The sequence below is a fragment of the Xiphias gladius genome, chromosome 19, assembly GCF_016859285.1.
Source record: "Xiphias gladius isolate SHS-SW01 ecotype Sanya breed wild chromosome 19, ASM1685928v1, whole genome shotgun sequence".
Classification (NCBI taxonomy): Eukaryota; Metazoa; Chordata; class Actinopteri; order Istiophoriformes; family Xiphiidae; genus Xiphias; species Xiphias gladius.
In genome coordinates this window covers 12,337,488-12,357,798 of record NC_053418.1, presented here as the reverse complement: position 1 = coordinate 12,357,798, position 20,311 = coordinate 12,337,488, and the positions used below count along the sequence as shown (strand labels likewise).

The 20,311-nt window shown below is 42.3% G+C and overlaps 1 protein-coding gene across 3 annotated transcripts; it reads left to right on the top strand.

Moving 5' to 3' along the window:
• Nucleotides 1–807: 807 nt before the first annotated feature.
• Nucleotides 808–18,657, top strand: mapk4 (mitogen-activated protein kinase 4). 3 transcript variants are annotated; one of them, XM_040156268.1, is made up of 10 exons: nt 808–917; nt 2,483–2,937; nt 3,881–4,165; nt 4,815–4,990; nt 10,395–10,539; nt 12,419–12,501; nt 12,802–12,880; nt 13,172–13,391; nt 13,989–14,154; nt 14,792–18,657. In XM_040156268.1, the coding sequence occupies exons 3-10, from the start codon at nt 3,952–3,954 to the stop codon at nt 15,746–15,748; spliced, it is 2,040 nt and encodes a 679-aa protein (XP_040012202.1). In that variant the 5' UTR covers nt 808–917; nt 2,483–2,937; nt 3,881–3,951; the 3' UTR covers nt 15,749–18,657. The 3 variants fall into 3 exon arrangements, with proteins under 3 accessions (XP_040012202.1, XP_040012201.1, XP_040012203.1); XM_040156267.1 differs by having other exon boundaries at nt 2,483–4,165; XM_040156269.1 differs by lacking the exons at nt 12,419–12,501; nt 12,802–12,880; nt 13,172–13,391; nt 13,989–14,154; nt 14,792–18,657 and adding an exon at nt 11,184–11,331 and having other exon boundaries at nt 2,483–4,165.
• The last annotated feature ends 1,654 nt before the right edge of the window (nt 18,658–20,311 follow it).

Sequence of the window (20,311 nt, the reverse complement as noted above, 5' to 3'; positions counted from 1 at the left end):
ACTACCAACAAAGCCTGCTCGGGAATCTCAAACCCGCAAATTCGGCGCCTGCCAGGGTGATGGATGGCCACGGTAATGACCGACCTATGACCGTCAGGCACCAATAGGGCGGATCTATCTCGAGTATTTCATCTGTAGGGTCGGGGATCAAAAACCGGCCCGGGTTTAACCGAGGTCAGGGTGCTGCTGGGAGTCCTCGGGAAAGAGAGGGAGAGAGAGAGAGAGAGAGAGAGGGAGGGAGAGAGAGAGAGAGAGAGAGGGAGAGGGGAGAGAGAGAGAGAGAGGGAGAGGGGAGAGAGAGGGAGAGAGAGAGAGAGAGAGAGAGAGGAGGGAGAGAGAGAGAGAGAGGGAGAGGGGAGAGAGAGAGAGAGAGAGGAGGGAGAGAGAGAGAGAGAGAGAGGGAGAGAGAGAGAGAGAGAGAGGGAGAGAGAGGGAGTGAGAGAGAGAGAGAGAGAGAGGGAGAGGGGAGAGAGAGGGAGAGAGAGAGAGAGGGGGGGGGGGGTAGATGGGTACTTCATCCTCCGTGGTGCAGTGTACGTGAGAGTGTGTGAAGCCACTCGGGTCTAGATGCAGCTACTGTATCTGAATCGGGGGTGATCCCTCCTCTCCTGCCTCCCTCAGATCACTCCTCTGAAGCGGCGACAGAGAGCGGACAGTCGCCCGCAATAACCGGCTCTGTAGCTGCCTCTGGCTTATCTCATCTCGGCGGACAACCCCCCCTCCCTCCCCTTCCCAAATCCACCCACCCCCCTCCCGGGTGCCGACCCGCGCCTGCTGTTACCCCCCGTATCGTCTGAATGACAGGGAGAAAGATGCGGTCGTGCTTCACTTCACACTCGTCCGAGGACCCGTATCTCTCTCATCTTTCCCTCGGATCTTTGTTTCTGGACGGCAGGCTGCGGCTGCGTAGTACTCCGGTGAGTACCGACGGTTGCTGATGTTGTCTTGGCGTGTATCTCTCTCGTCTTGCTCTTGTTATTGCACAGCGAACGGGCTCTGAGATAAGATAAGATGAAGTGAAGCCAGTTTGAGTTCAGATTAAAAAAAAAGAGGCACAGGCCCGTTTGTCCTTGGGATACTTTTTCTTTTTGGAAACGGGGCTTCATGCTTTATTAGATGCACTTCAGTCCCACTGTTTTTGTTCCGTCAGAGGGGCGTTACTGGAGTGTATGGAGACACACAAAGGCAGCTGCACGAAGCCAGAGTGCAGAGAGGATGCAGCGTTTCCCAGCTAAAGTAACGCTGCCTAAATGCCTGTTGGGAAGTACATTGTGTTAAATAAAATAAAAAAGAAATAAATAAATAAAAAAAAGAGAAAGGAAAGAGACAAAAAGAAAGAAAGAAAACACAGTCGGGGACACAGGGGCAGCTGCACAAAGCCCGAGTACAACCGTGTGTACCCTTGTTTGAGCCCATCTGCTATCACCTACAAATTTGTTAAGATCATATTGGCTCAGACCAAGTGTTGAGTTCAGTTTCATTTTTTTCCTCCAGGACCGAAATTAAAGGTCATTTAAAGCCAGTGTGATACGTCTAAGCCTGCTGACATTGGGCTTCGGTACAAGAAATTAAGATATTTCATTGGACTGGATCAAGAAACTGTAAATGATTCTTATTTATAATATATGTTCTTGTTGCGTAGCCTGAAGAAATGTGGAGAATAATTGGTCAGAGGGAACACCAAGTGCCATCTCCAATGGTTATGCATTATTTATAAAGTTAGCCCAGTGCTGCACCTCCCACCCAGCACCACTGTCAATGCTCCCTCTCCCTCTCGGTGTCTCTGTTCTCACCTTACACTCCCAAAGCCTCTGACAGTCAGCCTGACTGAGGCCAACATGAGTATGTTCAGAAGTACTTTGAAGGCTGTTAAAGAGCAGTTGAAGTGGAGATACTGAGTGCCCCCCCCCACACACACACACACACACGCTTTCTGAAAGCAAGACTAAGAAAGAGAGCAAATACTCAACCCTGCCCTCAGGCCTTTGACAGCAAAGAGATTTGTTTTATGGACTGATGGATTGTTAAGAGTTCTTACAGCCCAGGGATCTAGGGGTGCGGGAAAGTCAAGGCCTTTGTTTCACGCCACTATATGACCTTCACAGGGGCGGAAATAAGAGCTAAAATGTTGGAAATTGCAACAAGAAACAAATTAAAACACACTAAGCGGACTTTCCATTGAAATAAATACCACCATGTTAATCCGTTCCATTCCGTCTAATTGTCCCTCTGCTCTGAAATGTCAGCAGCTTCATATAGCAGATATTAAAGCATCATTGAATTGATGTGATTATCCTCTCTAAGCACATTAAGTTGCTGGTGTAGATTAGGTTACACTGCCTTTCGGTGTTATGTAATGGTAACTCTCCTGTGACACAGACCCTATTGACACACAGCTGCTGTTGCTGTGTAACTTTCATCTTTATCTTCCCTGTCTGTCTTTCGTCCGTTCACCCTGTTTTCTAACCCCCCCCCCACCCAGGAGCCGCAGCAGCAACAGCAGCAGCAACAGATGTGTTGAGCGACGCAGCTAAAAGCAATATATTTCCACAATGACCACAGCCGGATGCTAAAATCCCCACATTCATGAGAAGGCAACAGGAAGCAGATTATTGGGGGATTAAACGCATGCACACAAAGAAGATACCACAGTTCCAGGATTTGACCGCTGTCCAACTGCGGATCTCACTCTGAATGAACTTATGTGAATGGCTGACTGACTTAGACAATCTGGTATCATGGAAGAAGAGGAGGAGCCAACAGAGTCTCATTGAATATAAAGCCCATGACCCCGCCTCCCTCCACCTGCCTCAGCATCGAAGGCTTTGACTGGCCGATGAGGATTACGGACTTGTAACAAACCGCAGAGTGTGCAGACGGAGAGAGGAGGCAGAGCCGACCGTCCGCCTGTTACTGTCCCATGATGCATCCGCACATGTAAGAGCAGGATCAGCCGCGCAGAGGGCTGTTTCTATGGATACCCCTGCCCTGGGTAGTATTAATAAGACTCACTGATATTCTGACTATCTGTGCATGAAGAAGATACAGTGAGAGATTACAAGTGCATCCCTGCAGCATCAGATAGCATCTGTGGAGCAGTATCAGACGATCATAAAGTGTTGGGATGGAAATGTTGATGGAATTTTTTTTTTTTTTTATATATATTTGAACATGAACTGTAGTTGCTTTGCCAACACACGTTTAAACCTGTAGCCGCACAATCACTGACTAAAACAAATGTTAGATCTCTTTCCACTTTGTTTCATATATTTTGATCCCTTCTGAGGTTCAATTTTTTTGCTCCACTCCTTGTGGACTCCTTTGTCCTAAGCTGCTCAAAGATCAGTTAAAATGTGAACATTAACAACAGATGGTTTGGTAAAAGGGTGATTGAATAAGAATCTGCCCACACAGGATTAGAAGAGGAGGTGGAATGATGCACAAAAAAACTTCTTCTGTGGCCTGAAGAAAATTATTCCTTTTCTAACCTGCTTGCAATTCTGCCAAATTCGGCAGGGTTGTAAGATCATCCTACTGGAACTTCTCTGGGCCCCTAAATCCTCTTCCACCAGGCTAGTTTTGGCATTGAACTTGGGCCTTTTCTACTTGAAAACGGACATCTACGTGCACCCGCTACCCAAAGAAAAGTGTCTAGTTAAGGTTCTGGACTCACCAGCAAGATGTGGCATTATGTGCATCAGATGATATCAAAGCAGTTTTAATTTAGAAAATTGTCGTACAACGAACTACCTGAAATCTATCTATCATCTGTCTCTAATACCTCTAAGCTGAGCTATCATGGCCAGGCAGGACACTCCCCTCTTCCTCCACGGCTTTGACCTCAGTGGCCACTTCATTGACCTTCAACCTCTTGGCACAGGTGTCACCGGCCTGGTACTCTCAGCTGTGGACCAGCGCAATGGACAGCGCGTGGCAATCAAAAAGCTGGTGATGCGTGACGCTGTGACGGTGAAACACGCCCTGCGGGAGGTCAAAATCACCCACCGGCTGCACCATGAAAATGTGGTCCAGGTTCATGAGGTTTTGGCACCATATGGACGGCCACTGCCCCGTGACCCGACCCAGCTCAGTGCCCTGTACATTGTCCAGGAGTGCATGGAGACAGATCTGGCCCGGCTCCTGGAACAAGGACCACTACCCACAGGTTTCGGGGGGGAAAGGGAAACGGAAAATTTTACCTATAAACAAACAAAATAATAAAAAACTGGAAACTTAGAATTTTGACTACTTAAAATGTAGTTTTACAAAACAATCTCACCTCAAAGTTCACTTAGTAGTTTTTCTGGGGATACGACTACAAATGACAATGTGATATGATCAAAAGCTCCAAAAATAGCTACTAAATGGACCTTGAGATGAGATTGTTTTGTTAACTGCTCTTTCAAAAAGTCAAGAATGAACTTCGAACCTAAAAATCAGTTCAAATCCAAATTTATCATCACAGTACTGGTATTTTGCTTCCCATTGAAACACTACTGGTCTGTCTTGTTACTCACCGTGCGTTAGAAAGCATTGGAGTGATGCAGACCTTAGATTATTGCCCATATCCACAAGCCACGCATTTGAAGATTACTTTACCTTAAAAATGTGTTTGTTCATTAATGCACAACAGTGTTAATTAAGGAAATAGTAACAAAATATACTACCCAATGAAGTTTACTGTAAATTGTCGGAGTGAAACGTATAAAAAGATGTAGCTCATTTAAAATGTATTCACATGAATACATGTTGTAACTGTAATTGCAAGGGGACATTTCGGCGTGTCCTGATATCTACTTTTCGCCCTGGGGCAGGTCACGCTACTCTGCTGTTCTACCAGCTGCTGAGGGGGCTGAAGTTCATCCACTCGGCTAACGTCCTGCACAGAGACCTGAAGCCTTCCAACATTTTCATCAACTCGGACCAGCTGCTGCTCAAGATCGGAGACTTTGGGTTGGCCAGGATAGTCGACCCTCACTATTCGCATAAGGTAACAGTGAGGAGCACGAGGAAACCCCCCACGCAGACGCACAAACACATATACTGTAAGGACACTCATATATACTGAGTGTTAACTCTCACCATGGAAATCTGTCTCAGAGAGGTTTCCATTGGGCTTACAGTGTGTTTACATACTATATACTAGTAGTTCGACGTCTTATTTTTTAAAGTGCTCATCTGCAAGAAAAATACTTTGACTGGTGACCAAACATGACATTTAAGCTGGATATTTAGAGCAATCAACAACACATGTATTGACATTTACAGCCGTAACCTAATTACTCTTACTCATCTTTTTTGGGGCATGCAAATGTGGCCAATGGTCCACGTTTAATTTTGTCGAGAGGTCAATAATTGTCTCTGATTTTTATTCTCTTGTTTCATGCTCTCTTAACAAGTTTTATCTTAATTTCATAAATCCATTATCTTCTGAAGACAAGCCAGCATAAAGGTTTAGATGTCTGTCCACATAGTATTGACTGTTCTGGTTTTGTCATGTTTAAAAATGGTACTTTCTGATAATCATGAAGAATAATCATGCTATAAATATGCAAGTCGGCGAAGTTGAGGATTTTTTACTCTCCTCGTTGCTCTGACAAAGAGGGGGTTGTTCTGCGGCGGATAGATGAATCTAGGCAGAGTACTGTTATATTAAACATTATCTCTGGGAAGAGATAACATCTCCGAAGCCCTGGCCCTGTGTGGTTATCAGACAGCAGTAGCAATAGATACATTATAGGACGTGATACTGTTTCAAAAGAATCCTCCTATAGAACATCAGTAGGTTTGCACACATGTTTTGTCCACCTTACAAATGGAACGCAGAATACTTTATCTGTCTGTCTGGTGTCCCTCAGTGTGGTATCTCGGGTGACATCTTTGACATCACTGACAAAGAAAGCATACTTTTAAAAAGTATAGTGGCTATCCAAATACAGCCAGAATTTCAAAATCTCAAACTTTGAAAAGTGTGTAGCTGCTAAACCTCTTAGAAGGATCCTATGTGTTGTGAATGCAGTGCAGCCAAGCCGTCTTCCTTTAATGATTGGTTTCTCCCATTACACATCCCCATGTCTGATGTTGCCGACCTGTGTCTTTCACAATAGGCCTCCTCTCCAGCCCAAACCCTGCTATTAACGACTAACGTATCATGTTGTGTGCTTATCAAACCCTGTGATTAGTCTGTCCATTGTAGGTGAAGGTTTCTGAGAGATTGATGTGATAATTTACTGCTCCATTATGCTACTTTATTATGCATGAAGATCCCACAGCAATACTGCTACACTAGCAGGGCAGGATGTGTGTGCGTTTGTATGTCTGTGTGTTTTTTGGGTCTGCGCCTGTGGAGAGGGGCGCCTGTGAACGGCAATCCTTGTCAGCTCAGAACAAGGGACTGGGGACAAATTGGGTACAGACACGGGGGGTGCATTTGGAGAGGAGGAGAAGGGTGGAGGGGATGAAGAGTGGGAGGGCAAAAAACAGATGGGGAGCAAGAGTGTGAAATACTGAGTCACAGAGGGCGGAGAGAAAGAGAGGTGAAAATTACAAAGGGAAGAAAAAGAAGGAGAGTGAGCAAAAGTGCAAAGAGGAAAAACAAGGAAAGGGGGGGACAAAAAAGAGAAAAAAGTGAGAGAAATTAAGGTGTTTGGGTTGTGCAAGACGGCAGAAACAAGCTTTACACACTCTCTGTCTATTTGGGTGCATTTCTACACTCTTACACTATGTTCCTACAGAAACTGGCCAGTCTGTCAGAAAACACAATTTTCAGAGTTGAAGTGCACAGGTAGGTAGGTAGGATGGTAGGTAGGTAGGATGGTAGGTAGGTAGGTAGGTAGGTAGGTAGGTAAGTAGGATGATAGATAGGTAGGTAGGTAGATGATAGATAGATAGCACTGCTGGCATGGTTTGAATTATTCTGAGTATTGGGATTTAGTTGGGGTCTGTCCCATCTGATGTGTTATTCAGCAGAACATCAGTTCGTCATTGCTCATTACCATAAAATTGCATTACCAGATTTTTGTGTGTGTGCTATTGTGTATGAGGATGTGTGTGTACGATGATGCTGGGCCATTTGTGATGCAGTGTTGACACCAAAGCAGATGCCTGCAGTGAATATGAGAGCATCCTCTCTTTTATTTAATAATGCAGAGCCAACATGCTGCTTTTTCAAACATTTTGTGCTAATGGGCCTAGGCAATCCTTACTTCAGCTGTGATGGAAACTCACAAATAGTATTAATTTTCTTATTAGGCTGTAAAACAAGACTAGTGGCTCTGATTTTATGTCTCATTTATATTGCACTCAAATAGGGTTCTTGCATCACCACCGACCATAATCAGGTATTTTATTGATTCATGTTTGACAGTAATAGTGGCTTGTTCAGATTTCTAGTTTTCTAGTTCTCACCACTGAACAATCTGTCCTCATTTCAATTAACTATAATTGCTCCAAAAAAAAATCATTTTCTGACTTTCTACCATTTTATAGCTTTTCCTGGTGCTTCTGCAGTATCTTACATGGTCAGTGTGTTATCACAGCAGTTTTATCAGTACAGTGTGACTCAGCGCAGTGAACTGAAATGAGGCTGTTTGATGACCTGTCTAGAAGTTCACCTCTGACTACACAGACCAGCATTTACTCAGGTGAAGGGAGGTGACACAGGTTGAGAGGAGTGCGGAGGAAAACAGGGGCAGAGAAAACATTATTTGTGATGTTGTTGACAGTCTCCACCAGTAGGAACTTGGTGTCTCTGTGAGTATGTATGTGTGAATGTCACCTGCTGAGGAAGTGCTGGATCTGCCCAGAAATTGTTCTTGACCTGGATGAATGACAGAGAGAAAGAAAGGAGTAAAGGTGAATACTGAAAAAGTAAGCAAAAGGAACGGATGGGAGAAAATGAAGTGAGACGGCCAAACAGAAAGATACAGAAAGGATAGACCGGAAATAATAGGCAGAATGGAACGATAGCTGGCAAGAAAAGGAGGAATGAAAAGGTGAGAATGGATGTGATGCAAGCAGAGTGAGGAAAAGGGAGAGGTGGGGTGAATCGCGAAGAAAAGAGGAAGGTTAGCAGAAAGAGAAACACTGAGGTGAGGGGGAGTTTAGATTAAAGGAAACAGAGAGGAAAGTGGGAGGTGATGATGGGGCAGAAGGTCGAATGGAAGGAAGAGACAGAAAGATATTGGTGAACAGCTGTGACACGAAAGCCTGCACAGTGTTTAAAAAAGTGTAAATATAGCTACAAAAATAAAACCTGAGACCACATTGGTGCAACGTTTTGGGAAACTGAGACCTAAATATGTTTCTTTTTCTGTTCAAAAAAGTTTCCAAAGCTGTTTTACGATTGACTTTTATCATCAAATAATATTCCAGCCTGAAAATTTTGTACTTTTAACATGAAACATGGCCACTCCTTGAAAGTCACTGTCTATCATAGGCTTGCCAGGAAGCAGAAAGGAGAGCTCAGATGTAGAGAATGATCAGGAAAGAGGGGAGAGACAGAAAGACAGACAGAAGACAAGGTGAGTGCATGTTTGTCAGACCATCATTTAGCACTCAACATCAGCTTCTGCTCTGTCATCTACAGGCAGAGATACGGAGGAGAATAGACAGTGATGAGGGAGGGCATGGAAGGGAAGGTGCATTGAGGGCAGAGTGGGCCTGGAGAGAGAGGGAGTAGAGTGCATAAAAGAAGTAGATAAGGGACACATGATGCAGGAATAAGGAGGAGAGGAATGAGACGAAAGAAGAGGCAGCACAAGAGGAGCATAGGCGCAAAAATGGTAGAAAGTAGAGAAACACCAAGGCTGAGGTGAGCGGTCAAAGTTTTCTCAATTCGTAGCTTTTTATTCACAGCTACTTAATAGTGCTGTGGAACTGGGCAAGTCATTCAACACATTGTATTCTAGGAGTAATGTAACTCCTAAGAAAGCTGTCCCGAAAAAACTGATAGAGCCATCTTGACATTTAAAAACCATCTCAGCCCTGCTGAATGTTATGTAGGGACACATTTCTGGAAGTGATGTACACGTGGGAACATTGGCGTTGGTGGTCCACATTGGATAAAGCCTCTGAGTCATGCTTTAGACCTGCTGATGGGCCACAATTTACTACTTTTTTTTTTTTACCATCTTTAAAGATGAAGAGAGAACTCTCTTTTCAGCTGTCACGTAAAGTATGAAACCATTTTAGGTTGGACCTAAATCATAATTATCGGAGGGACTATGTCCTGCCTAGTGTAATGTTATGTTGGCGTCACAGGTGGCCCAAGATAATTTAAATAGTATGAAAAAGCTTACAGAGTAATTTCTGACATCCATCTTGAGTATGAAAACTCATCTGGGCCAGGCTAAATCCAGTGCTCTTTATATGGCATATGGCCAAAAAGAGCAGCTCTGCAAGAAGTACCAGATAAGGCAATAGACAGGTGAATGGTGAGGTGGGAAATGGCAACAGTTGACTTGAGAAGAGGGGTGATGGGAGAACAGAGGGGGAGAAGAGCCGCGAGGACAGAGAAGGGAGGGGTAGAGAGATGAAGGAAACGATAGGGAAAGGTGCTTAGAGGCAGATCAGACACTCTCTCACACTCCCCTGCCTCATTTTGGGGCCCCTTTTCCAACCAAAAAAAAAAGTAAACAAAAATAGTATGCCAGTAAGAAAAGGGTAAACTTTACCTGGAGTGATTACACAGAATGAGAGTTGAAGTGATTCTGTATGGAAGAGACGACGAAGAGATGGAAGAGCGTTTAATGAAAACATCTCCTTATAATTAAATCTGGTTTGTGTGTGGATATGCTTGCCTCTGGTTAATCTCCATTCATGGCATCATCAGTGTTGGTCACGAGGTGAACTTTCACAGAACTAAAAGGCAGGAAGGAGTCTTGTCGGAGCACCCCTTATATGAGGGGATGTGTGTTGTTGTACAGCAGAGCATCAAAGGCTCAGTGAAGCTCAGTAACCACAGGTAAAGATTCAGGGGAATATTTTCTTGCTGGAGGGTGTATCAAGCAGGAATTTTCCATCATGTAGCTGACATAACAAGGTGAAGTCTTTTAGGGTGTAAATCAAAATATCTCATTCGAGCTCAAGTTTCCCTTTTTTTCGAATCGAATTCACGATGCTTCCACTCCAACAAAAAGGACTGCTAGCATGCTGCCTGCTGGATTGGGATGATGAATGAGCAGTTTGAACACCTTATACACATGCAAGTGCATGCAGATTTACAAGTACACTACTAAATGGTGACAGCTAGTAACAAGTCAGTCTGTTGCATGCTCATCACTAACATAACCACAATCGATCATTCTATTGCTCTGTCATTTAACTTACCTTTTTTTTTTCTCTCTCTCTCTCTCCTATTGTCCTCTCACTCACTACTTCACCCCCTCCTCCAGGGCTATCTTTCCGAGGGTCTGGTAACTAAGTGGTATTGTTCCCCCCGTCTGCTCCTGTCCCCCAACAACTATACTAAGGCCATAGACATGTGGGCCGCAGGCTGTATACTGGCTGAGATGCTCACTGGACGCATGCTGTTTGCAGGTACCTCTACTGTTTGTCCACCGAAACACTTTCATCGTGACCATTCTGTCCTAGAGACATTATGATACTGCTTATCATTAATTTGATGACATAATGAAATATGATTATATCATTAGTATTCAGCAGAAAGGTTTTAATACTAAAAGTTCTGCAAGATCTTTGTGGGAAATGTGTTTCTAGGAACTGGCACGTTCCCCAATTAATTTTCTAGTAATTCTATGTCTATGTTGTCTGACTGTGTTTTGACTCCCACCAAGGACAGTGCATGTTAAAATAATTTTACTTTTATGGCCTAGGTTGTTCTGTGAAAATAAAGATAGACATGCAGAGTTTGTGAACGTGAACTTAGTACTTTAGCATGTACATCTTAGCAACAATAAACACAGGCCTAAACAAGATAGAACATTGAAATCAGCCTTTTTGAGTAGCTACGAGAATATAATAGTATATAATCAGGTAAATAAGTTGTATTCAAACACATCTTTTGTGTTTTATATTAACTTAAGTAAAGTTCTTACTAGCAGAGATGCAAAAAAGGTGCTTAAAGACTGCATCACAGTAGAAATGGTGGCATCAAGTGAGAGCTAAGTAGATATTTTCTTTCCAGTGTCCTCCACCAAAGACACTTTATTCTTTTTATGCAGGCTACTTCTTTGCCTGACCAGAATAACAATGATGTCAGAGAAAGCTCACTGTCTGAGGCAGATGTAGTTCCACATGACAGGCTGATTTGACCTCCACCAGCCCTCCACACCACAGGAGAGACGGTGCCACAAACTCAACAGCATCATTTGCTCCCTGGCGTTCCTCTCTGCTAGAATTCACAAATCAGGTGTTAGAGATGTTTGCCTTTCTTTTCACGTAGCCGCCACACTTTACATGGCGCAATATATTTGTGTTTACCAGAGGGGAAGCAATGCACTCTCATACACATAAACTACAACTGCTTGCTTTTTTCTTAGAGTGGTCGGTGTGCCGATATAGCACCACCTGCTGGTGCACATTTGCTGGATGGAGACACTTAAAGAGCAACTCCGCGTCGTATGACATGGGTGGAAAAATACTGCTGCACTGCTCTCTGTGAGCTGAAAACTTCAAGCACGTCGCGTTTCTGGTTACACCACAGTCAGTGACTTAACATTAGTTGTTCTCCGTCATTTGTCAAAGGTAGAATGCAACCGTGGGACTTGAGCGTTGAGCGTAACCACATCTGATTCCTCCCAGGTCGTGTCCAACCCCCAACAAACTCAGGTCGACGTCAAAGCTCATCGAGGTTTAAGATTAGGACTGTGCCATGGTTGGGGTAAATGTCTACCAATACTGTAAGGATGTGGGATTTTTACACAACCTCCACAGAGGTGCTGTCCAACAGGTTGTACCATGGACACAAAATTCCCTGGTGCACAAAATACTGTTACCTGCCGGGGAATCACAGTTTGGGTGTGACCACAAAAACAACATGTCTGAAATTTCACCCTTTCTTCACTTACCAGTATTTGATTCAGGGTGGATTTATTCTTGAATAGGTCAATAATCAGAAGGAGAAGAAAAAATTAGGGTTCAAGAAGTGACATCTTATATGATTTTAAGCAATGGAAGTAAAATTGAGGTGACAGCTATTATATTTGGGTCTTAGAGTGGTCATTTCTAGACATGGATTTTAATTGAAAACTATTTTAATGTTTGACTGCAGAGCATTCCATCCTATCTGCAAATTTTCATTGAAGCTTTTTACCTTTTCTTTACCATTTCTTTTTCTTTACAGTTCACACCTCCTAGTTAATCCTTTTTGGCTCTAATTGGTCACCTTTTTTCTGCTTATGTAACCGATCCGCTGGCTCCTCTCGTCTTGTCTCTGATTGGCCGGTTCCCTCTGCAGGAGCTCATGAGCTGGAGCAGATGCAGCTGATTCTCGACACAGTGCCAGTGCTGAGAGAGGAGGACAGGCAGGACCTGCTACAGGTGATGCCTCAGTGGCTGCTGCAAGTCATATGACTGCAAGCTGATTAAATATAGGACAGGGTGTCATTGTCACATTCTGTTTGCACCTTTAGACTAAAACTTTTAGTCTACAGACAAAGTTAAAGGTGTAAACAACTCTGTCTAACAAAGGCCTGGTCTGTGTGTTACTTTCAATTAAAAACTGCTTTATAGTAGGAAGTTATTTAGAGGGGTGCATTGAATACTCTAAAGAAATGTACAAAAAGAAATAACCACAATAGAATAATGCACATATTTAACCCCACTGTCGTTCTTTCCAAGGTGATGCCTTCATATGTGAGTCGTGGATGGAGAGTCAAGAAACCCTTTTCTGAATTGCTGCCCGAAGTGGATGCTCAGGGTGAGCAGAGGGAACTGAGTAATGGGAAGAAGAGGAAGGTCAAGCAGAATGAACTAGAATGGGGGAACAATAAGAGTAATGGAAGATGTGAGGAGGAAAAAAGAAACAGAAAATAGCAGCTTCTCTGAGCTGTGAAGGATGGAGAAATGATACAGTAGGGTGTAGAGGTTTGGAAGTCTAACTCCTATAATTTAGCCCTGAAAGAGAATATTGTTTAAGAAGAACACACATCATGGTCACTACATTTTATCTTTCCTCCTGTTTCTCCCTTACTCAACCCCCCCCTCTCAGCTGTGGACTTCCTTGAGCGCATCTTGACCTTTAACCCCATGGATCGGCTGACAGCTGAAGCAGCGCTGTGCCATCCCTTCCTCCAGCAGTACTCCTGTCCAGAGGACGAGCCCACCTCAACACATCCCTTCCACATCGAGGACGAACTGGAGGACAGCCTCATCACCGAGCAGAGCCTCAGCAACAGCAACAGTCAGGCCTCCAGCATCCACTGGGACAGGTGTGTAGACTCACGTTTTTATACGCTGGTGGGGAATTTTTCCATGAATTTTTTTTCAGCATGTTTTAATCTGAATTTTATAATGTGTCAATTAGCCATTGTTACTGTAGTTTGTCTGATGGAAAAGACCTCTGTTTCACAATGACAAAGTCTGTTCTATTTTGAAGATTTCTCATTAGATCAACCACAAAAATATCACACAAAATTAATTTAATCGGTTTAACATTGAAATATGACTGCTCATGAGTTTTGCATGGAATCACAATGAGCTTACAAAATATTTTGACTGCATCACTGCGGTACCATCATGTAATTTAAGTCTGACTTGGATTTTAATTACTACAGAATCCTAGTTTTGTGCATAATTCACTACTCTATGTCATGGTAAGACAGTATTTCCCAGTTTTTTATACAGGAAACACTAAAAAATTGATAAGTCAAAGTGTAAATATATGTTGGAACAGAAAAGTCTGGCAGAGCATAATGAGAATCTACCCATTTGCCTACTGTAAATAAGCATATTAGACTCAATGTACTGCACAGTGATTATAAAGTTATTATAAGACTAATAAATACTTCATTTCTGCCTTCCTGCAGGTATGAGAACAGTTTATCAACAGATGTGTGCTGGCAGCAGTCAAGCGGGAGGTGCCGCTGCATGCCCCCTGACCATATTACCTCTGACCTGGGAGACACAACAGAGGATGAGGAGGTGCAGAGGGACCCCCGGGCCAGTTCCACTTCACTATTAGAGGAGGCTCAGGTTTTTCATCTTTTTTTTCTTTTGCTGTCATTTACCCCCTTATGGACTGATTTGTACTTGACTGTAACTATTATCTTATTTTAATGAAATGCACAGAGAGTTGAGACGAAGTTGATAAAAGTTGATTAGGTTAAACATGCTATGTCAACAAATTAGCTCATGGCTGAGATATATTGTGTAGCCTCAATTTCACGGCAGTAGTACTGTAAGTGGAGGCGTTTTTGAACGACACCGCTGTAATCACATTTTGTAATCACATTTTCTCATAAACCCTGTCCACACAATACTATTTTACCCCTGTTGCCCTTGTTAGGATCTTTGCACGCACATTTGTTTCCTCTTACTCTTGTTTAGAGAAAAATCATGTTACAAATTATTTCACATAAGGTTTTGCACTGTCTATGCACTGCGTCTGTTAAAGGTTGCAATCACTGTCTTATTTGTAGTGTCTTGAACTTTATGTGGTCAAATTTTATTGCTGTTACAATTAATCACATATAGGATATTTAGTAACAAATTAGAATGAGTCAAAGCATTTCAACACATAATACAACTAGAATTAATTCCTCACTTTACTATCTTCCACATTTATCACCATCTCCCTCCCCAACTGCTACCCCCCATCTATCTTATATAGGTCGACCCACGCAAATATTCCCACAGTAGCTCAGCTGAACGCTTCCTGGAAAACTCTCCTTCCTCTCTGGAACGGGTCTGTGGTTTGGGGTATGGGGAACTGGACTGTGGCCGCTCCTGTGATTACAAAGTGGGCTCACCCTCATATCTGGATAGAATTGCCTGGAGGGAGGGCAAGCCTCAACACTACTCAGAGCCAAAGCTGATACTGGATCTGTCTCACTGGAAGCGCAACACCAACGTCCTCCCTGTACCTGCTGAGCCTATTGGTGGCAGTGTGGAGGACCTGGGACAGATGAAGAAGGAGGAAGCAGAAGAGCAGGAAGAGGAGGAGACGGGGGATTTATTCCAGGAGATCTCTCGCTGGGTGCAGAGCACCCAGTCTCGTCTGCACTCGCCCAGTCCCTGTCCGTCTTTGGAGCCGCGTTCACCCTCCTTTTACACCTCCTCTCCCCCTCTCCCTCTCTCCCCAACTGACCTCCCAACTCCCGTCTTCCACTACACAGAAGTTGTGCGGCAACCATCAGCTGAATATGATGAACACAGGATAAGCCACCTTCCGCCTGTTACATCTTCCTATAATTCCCTTCCCTCACTTCTCCCCTCATCTCCCACCTCTCCACTTCCTCCTCAGTCTCCTCGAACAGTTTCTCCCCCCACCTTGCCACTTTTTCTTCCCCCAGAATCTCCGCCCCTTTCTTCTACCTCCTCCATTTCTAAGCCAGTAAATGAAGAATCCTTGGAGTCCCTTCCTGTCAAGCAGAAAGAGCGGCTCTTCGACCTGGATGTGTTCATATCCCGAGCTCTGAAACTGTGCAGGCAGAATAAGGAGAAAGCAGACGGGAAGAAAGGAAAAGAGGGAGGGTGGAGGGAAGAAAGCAAAGAGCCGAACATTAACCAAAAGATGCCCAGGCTTCCAGAGCACAGGACTCCACCGCCACAGACCCCTAACTCTTGATGTTGAATTTCAGCTTCAGGCCCACCACAGTATAGCATCATAATGGGTAGCCCTTCCAAATGCTCATAGTAGTTTGCATAGTGAGGGGTGCCCATGGTTGAATATGCTGCTTAAACATTAGACCTTAGTGTTAGCAGCTGTTGTCTTTTTGGTACTACTGCAATGATATGCCACAAACGGTGAATAAAAGCCCTCCCTTAAGCAATCCTGCAACTTTGTCAAGAGGTCCTCTCAGGTAAGAAGAGGTCAGAAAGCATTTGGGTTCAATGAAAATAGCCATGCTTAGCATTGCAAATATCAAGCAGTTGTTTTACATGAGAATATTTAGAAATAATCAGCTAATCAATGACCATCGTATTTTTGGTTTGCTCTCATTTGTCAGGTTAAATTTGGGTCAAAATTTGACTTGATAGCAACTTATTCTGTAACATCTGCAACTGACCAAGAGGGAACAGTCAGTTTGTTAACAAGAGTTATCCAGGCTATTGATAAAAGCAACCTACCGGAGAGGAATCACTTGGTATGTTTTAATTTGGCTGTAGTTTTTTTGTATGTTTTTTTTTTTTCTGTACAAGATCTCTTGCTGCGTGTCTGTCATGCAATTTCTTGAAATGTCAGACTGTCTTCCAAAGGTGATGCTCAACAAAAAAGGGATGGTGACATGGGAAATGCTTCTCCCACATTTCTCTGAATGTATCTGAATGTCAATCAGTCAAGTTATGCTACATGGTAAACCATAAGGATTTTATTTGTTGCTGTTTTAACACACAGTGACTTAATGAGCTCTGTCACTGATACATTCCTTGTAAACTTGTATAAAACTGCGTCATATTTAATTCTAAAGTATATTTCTCAAGACTGTTGTCTTGATATTCTTGTGTCTAAAATATTCTTGTTTTCTTCGCTGAATGCTAGAGCATTATTTATGCTAACTTGGAGTGAGTTGTATTTTGTTTAAATGTGGAATGCTCTATGGTAATAATTTGTGATTATTCAGCAAACTACGCTCTAGTTCGAACGTAAATAGTTTCATATCCTGTCTCCCTGATGCCCCAAACATGGGCCATCATCTGCTGTACACTTATTGAAAAGATACTATCCTCTCTGTACTAGACAGCCAGATATCTGGCACCATTTTTGTCACTTAACTGTTAGCCACAGAGAGCTCTGATGCAAAAAACGGTAGCCTATATTTTGGAGAACGTACGTAGATCCCTTACAACCTTTGTAGGGCATGATTTGTACTCAAAACTTCTCAATGCTGCCCAGTAACCATATTGATATATGGAAGAGAAAATTATTAAAGCATATATTTTGAAATACTTTTCTTTTGTGTGCAGCATGTTAAGACAGTAGACCCTCAGAATGTTATTTTTCCTGGCATCTGATGACCCCCGCCGCCCCCAAACAAGTCAAAGTCAGGTAAAAAATACAGTCAGAAGTTACTAACAGATGAAGGCTGTTGGCTTGTGTCTCATACTTTCTCAGTCAAGTACAACTGACATTCATTTCACTTGTCAAAGCTCTTAGTGAGTATATAGAAATGGTAATAAAGTTATTCTGCTGAGCTAGTGCCATAAAGAAATACAGTTAATTCCATGTGCCCCTTATTTTGTAGCCAGAGGGAATAGGTTTTCGCCATCCCCGGTTTCACTGAAATGTATTGCTCTGCCGTGGCTGTACCATTTGTGTACATACAGCCCATAGATTACAGTCTGTGGGCTGTGCATACACAAGGGTAGAGCTATTGGGAAATGTCAGAGGCACAATGCTGAGATGTAAAAAACACTGCCAGGACAGTTTTGATGCCCTGAAATAGGACATACTTTATCCATTTAGTGATATTTCAGTTCAGCATCTGATACCTATTCCGACTAGACCAACTTCCAGTTAGTTACAAACAAGTCTTTCATGCCCTATTAAATATTAATTTGAGTCCATAGCATCCACGCAAGCTGCATAAGGATAAAGGTAAAAAATGTAATGTTATATGTTCTCTTTCCAAATGGTTTTGCAGCTGTTAACAGTTACTGCACATATAACATGGCTCTAAAAAGGCTGACTTTCATAATATCTACACATTTTATACACACTGTAGCGGACATTTACAGGTTGTGAGCAAATCATCACTTGCACAACATAGTATGATTTCCTAAGGATCGAGCCATATGTGAGAATTGCTAACAGTAAAACCTATGATACAGCAAAGCCAGGTATATTCTTTTATATTCACAGTAGACATGAAGCACATTTAGAGTCACTAGCACATTCAGACATACAGGTTTTTTCTCAGTGACTACTGAAACTCCACCGCTGTCAATGTTCATTTTAAGGTATTAACCATACCTGGGCTGGATTTCTGGGCAAACTGACAGAAGTGTACAAGTCAAGAAAAAAGTGAAAATTGTCCATTTTCTGGTCCAGAGCCATTTATCTATTTATAGAAATAGATAAAGGTAGTTAAACTAATTAAAGGGATTCTAGTTTTTAACCTATACAGGTCTAATGATCACATTTTGCATTATACTGTTTTCTCTGCAGGTAACCTAAGCCAGCAATAATGCATAACACAAACATGCTGTAACACATGTGGTTACTGAAACTAAGTTCATTCTTTAAAGTGGGTGCAGCAATGTAGAAAATGTGCCTCTGTACACCTCAATGCTTCCAGCTTGATGAATGTAACATATCCTCTCCCCTCTGCATGGCTTTCACAACTATTCAAATAGCTTAAAATATGTTGTTTTTATTATGTGTCACTTTGTGAAACAGTCATATTTCTGTGGGCTCTTATTTCTATTGTACTCACACTTTACAGCGGCATCAGCTTCTCATTAGAAAAAGCTGCGACGTTTTTAAATGCTCAGTATTGATTGATAGTATCTCTTTTTGCAGTTTCTGTTTTTGCTGGACGATTAATAAAACAATACTTCAGCTATTATTTGACCTCATGTTTTCTATGGTCCCAGTCTTTAATACCAAATTAAAGATGAAAAATATCGCTACAAGTAATCATTTAAGGGTATCTTATATTTGATTAATGTTTATTTTTGTAGGGACGACTACATTTCACAGACCAGTACACCAAATCATTTATAGCCATGGTTAGTTTGCAAACCCCTTTCCCTAGATGGGCGTTTATACAAATACACACAATTCAGCAGGAAGACATATAGACATACGAAACAGATCAGGACACAAACAGCAAAATAATAAAAATACAATAAAAACTAATTAAGCTTGAGTTTAAAATGATCCTATTGATCCCTTTGTCATCTAACTCTAATTGCTATCTTGAGAGAGAGGTTGATTTCTTAAATGTAATTTGTAAATGCATTGATGGATAGACCCATTAGCTGCGAGCCCCTATGTCGTTGTGGTAGTTTGCTTCAAACACAAATTTATTTAGGAATATGCACTATGTAAATTTGGATACAGGGACCCTCTAATATAATAATTCTGAATGCACCTTAAGGCCCTTATCATATGTGGTATTGTATTTTAGTGGTGCATATTCCCAAATAAACAGCAGTTAATCAAATGACCACAAAACCCAGTTGAGACAAAGAGAATATGGGGCCTTTGTGGACCCTCAAGGTCTGAAAGCCTTCTGCAGTGCTAATCCAGCAATGTGTACATATAATTTAGCAAACTAAATCCTAAATGTAATGTATTGGGCACGGTTGACCCAATACACTGTTAAATCTGAGGTTAGGTGACCAATTCAAACCACACCTCTAATGCCCTCTACTGTTTAGCTAGTTATGTATAATCTTGCAGAGCTCTTTTGTGGTGCACTATCTGTTTTTCTTTTGCTTATTTTGAACAAACAAAACAGTAAACAGGCACAGCATCTAAATAAACTGTGCTGTGCAAAAGTTTTTGGCACTTTAGATGTTTAGATTCTTATCCATCACATAATACCATCAGGTACCAAATTCATTCTGCAGCATCAAAACGACCAGGAACATACAACCAGAGTAATAAAGAACTACCCTCAGAGATAAGAAGAACAAGGGGTCCTGCCACAGATGGAAGGGGCCTCACAGAGCCCTGATCTCAACATAATCGAGTCATTCAGGGATTACAAGAAGAGACGGAAGACACTAAGACAGCCTAAATCCACCAAAGGACTGTGAGTTCTCCAAGATGCTTGGGACAACCTACCTGCCGTGTACCTTGAAAAACTGTGTACAAGTGTAACCGGAACAGTTGCTGTTTTAAAGGCAAAGGGTGTTCACACCATAATTTATTTGGTTTGGGTTTTTATTTTTATTTTTACTGCATACAGAGTGTTAACTGCACTTTGTATGAAGTTCACAGATAAATAAAAACAATTTGTAATATTATTTTTATAGAATCCTCAGCTTTCTAAACTAACTAAACGTCAGACAAAAGAGTCAATAGAATAAGGTGTAGAGAAACAAAACATAAAAACAATTCTAATTTTATATATACACACACACACACACACACACACACACACACACACACACACACACACACACACACACACACACACACACACACACACACACACACACACACTCAAATTGAGTTACC

Coding starts and splice junctions, on each gene's coding strand:
- mapk4 (XM_040156267.1), top strand. CDS start 3,799: ATGGCCAGGCAGGACACTCCCCTCTTCCTCCACGGCTTTGACCTCAGT. Junction 4,991..10,394: donor ACCCTCACTATTCGCATAAG/GTAACAGTGAGG, acceptor CCCCTCCTCCAG/GGCTATCTTTCCGAGGGTCT. Junction 10,540..12,418: donor TGGACGCATGCTGTTTGCAG/GTACCTCTACTG, acceptor TTCCCTCTGCAG/GAGCTCATGAGCTGGAGCAG.